We start from the raw sequence: 2995 nt of genomic DNA on the forward strand, positions 1-2995 counted from the left end.
TATGGATACGATTGAGCGCATTCGTACATTTTATGTGTACCTATCATTTCGAGTACTGCACTGAGTATACGTCAAATAATTATTAGCTTTCGACAGTAGTTGAACAACACTAAGTTGAGCACAATGTCGTTTACAAAGTTGCAACATTTACGTTAAAAAAACTTTAATACATATCAAGTAGGTATAATATAAGAACCAAGACTGTTGTATGAAATTATAACGATCTCTAATAATACAAAAAATAGTATAAGCTGCATCAGCTTCAAATCCACAGAACCTTGAAATAAAACTGTTTAGGTACTTTAAATTAAATAATTGTATGTACTTTAAATTTAATAATCGAAGAATATTAATAAACATAATTATAAATAGGTAATTTAGGTAAAAACTTTTATTATTAAATCAAAAAATTGATAATTGATAATTTTTTGCTTGAGTTATTACTTATTTCATGATAAATCTGTAGTATGCTAATACTAATAATATTGCATGTTATCTTTATGATTTCTAAAGTTAATCACTACAATATTAAATACCAATAAACACAATATAAATTTACATTATTATTTAAGAATGTATTTTTACAGTCGTCAGTCACTTACAATTTACGTTTCGATCATTTTGATGAAAAAAAAGAGTTTTATAATGTTTTAAAATTTTAAACAATTTACCGTGCTCAATAATAGTGCATAAAAAGCAGCTGGAAAATAAGAGCGTGCTCAATCGTATAATTTTACCGATCTATACAACGCTTGGGTACACAATTCCCCTTGGAAAAATACTTTAGGGTACATTACAGGACTGATGACATATTACAGATTTAACTGTTTATTTGTTAAATTATCGTGTATTGTATATTTTTACTTCAAACGATTTAGTTTTGATATGGGATGGTTAATAATTGGCGTTTATAGTTGGTACCAATATCATTAGGAGACATCATGAACATTTTGGCTTTGTATCGTCCCACAAATATTTTGCGATGTTTATTAACTCGTCATAGATTTAAAACTAAAATTTTTATATGATTTCTGTTTTTACTACATTTTTTTTTAAATTAAATATTATATTGATTTGTATACAGTTAACTTATACCGTATACCGTCCTACACCAACCAACCGACATAGGTAGTGTGAACGTATTGCATAAATGTGTACCCAATAAAATGTATCGTGTTCATATCATGTACCCAATCATGTTCTAAATCGGTTGTTAACAATTTGTTATGTACCCAAACGTGGTGTGACCCATACTCGCTATTATATTATAACTAAGTCTAATCCTGTGGTCCCAAACTGCTATTTATCCCTACGTGGTTTTGTTCTTAGTGACATTTTGTGGGCACTATAACACTTGTGTTTCTCACGTTCCGTGTTGTTTGACTGTTATTTAAAAATATAGGATTAGAAATGAATATTTTATCAGTATTAGAAAAAACTGTACCTGTCACACGTTTGAGATCTATAAGGTTATATTATATATTTTCAGTGTTGATTCTTCCAAAAAAAATAATTAAAATAATACCTAATAATAAATGATAATAATTAAAATAATTATAAAGAATAGAATAAACACAATATATAGAATTATTAAATAAAAACGCCAATTTATAATGGTCTGTAGTTGGAAATAAATTAATTGGCATTTAAATTTAACAAGATAAATTTACATTACACTATAATATTAATGGTTTTTAGTACTAGTATTTTAGAAACTTAAATATGTTAATTAATTAATTGATTAAAGTTGTTAATGTGATTGTTGAGCTTTTTTAAAAACGTTTAAATTTAATCAGAGATTTTATGTGCTTTTATGTCTATTTTTAAGCATAAAACCTAAAATTCCACTATTATTGTTATTATCGGGAATTTGTTAAAGGACTTGTACAATGATACATATCATTTTATCTTACTGTTAAGATTGACAATTACATATCATTATATGTATTCAATACATGACTGACCTTTAGGAAAATAGTAAAAAAAAATTACATTTTAGAATTATTACATCTTTTATAATTAATAATATTTTACTTGGTGATATTCGGTCGGTTTAAATGTTCATCACAACATTATACAATTAAATAATTTTACTGTTGTTTGACTTTGAAATGTTGAATTAAGCCAAAATAGATGAACTAGTTCATAGTTGAAAGCGACCGATTTCTCAAATCGAGAATTTACATTACAATTTTAAGTACCTAAACATAAAACATATCAGCACACGACAAACATTTTGTTATACGGCAGTTAAAAAATACCTTAAGTCCCGCGATTTGTATTTTTGTTTTTTTAGTGAAAAATATACAAAATAATCATACATACTTAAATATATATTATTATATAATACTATGTATAATGTATATCCTTAAACAGACGGTTTAGCGTACTATTTACAAGCAAAAAAAAAAGTTGTTATATAATATTATAATTATAATAGAATGAAATACTAAAGTAAAATGTATTTACAATGAAATTGTCTAATCGATATGTAGTTATAAGTAGTATAATACAATTTATGTCATGTTAAAAGCCGATGTTCTTATTGTAATGCGTTGATTAAAAATTGCGGAACATCACAAACTACTTAATTTTATTAAACGCTATAAATATGTAACATTTTTTTTTTTTATGGCTGATAAAAATTATTCCTTTAAACAGTCTAGTGACATTGATTTGGTAGACTAGATGGTGAACTCCATCCATGTACGCACACTACCATTCGTGATACCAGTCAGAATTTACTCAGCCGTACACAGGTTGCGGCTGTGATTCGGACTGCGGAGCCGCAAATTCATCAAATCGTATTTGCGTCGGCTGTTGTGTTTGCGACCCGTAGCCCGCTGATTGGGTATGTGTGCTAGACTGGCCCGGTTTCGGCGTCAAATAGCTACTGGAAGGCTGTGACGGCGACCCGTTCGATTGTGCGTTATGCTGCGACGACTGGTAGTTCAAGTTCCGTCCGTTCGGTGACACTATCGAAGGCGAGATCGCA

General features: G+C 28.4%; 1 protein-coding gene across 1 annotated transcript in view; it reads right to left on the minus strand.

Moving 5' to 3' along the window:
* Window positions 1-2287: 2287 nt before the first annotated feature.
* Window positions 2288-2995, minus strand: part of LOC100573082 (RNA polymerase II degradation factor 1) — a 16749-nt gene continuing 16041 nt past the window's right edge. Inside the window, exon 6 of the mRNA XM_029489992.1 lies at window positions 2288-2995. Within this exon, the coding sequence (XP_029345852.1) occupies window positions 2746-2995 (250 nt within the window). The 3' untranslated portion in view covers window positions 2288-2745.

Source organism: Acyrthosiphon pisum, chromosome A2 (assembly GCF_005508785.2).
Source record: "Acyrthosiphon pisum isolate AL4f chromosome A2, pea_aphid_22Mar2018_4r6ur, whole genome shotgun sequence".
NCBI classification, from domain to species: Eukaryota; Metazoa; Arthropoda; class Insecta; order Hemiptera; family Aphididae; genus Acyrthosiphon; species Acyrthosiphon pisum.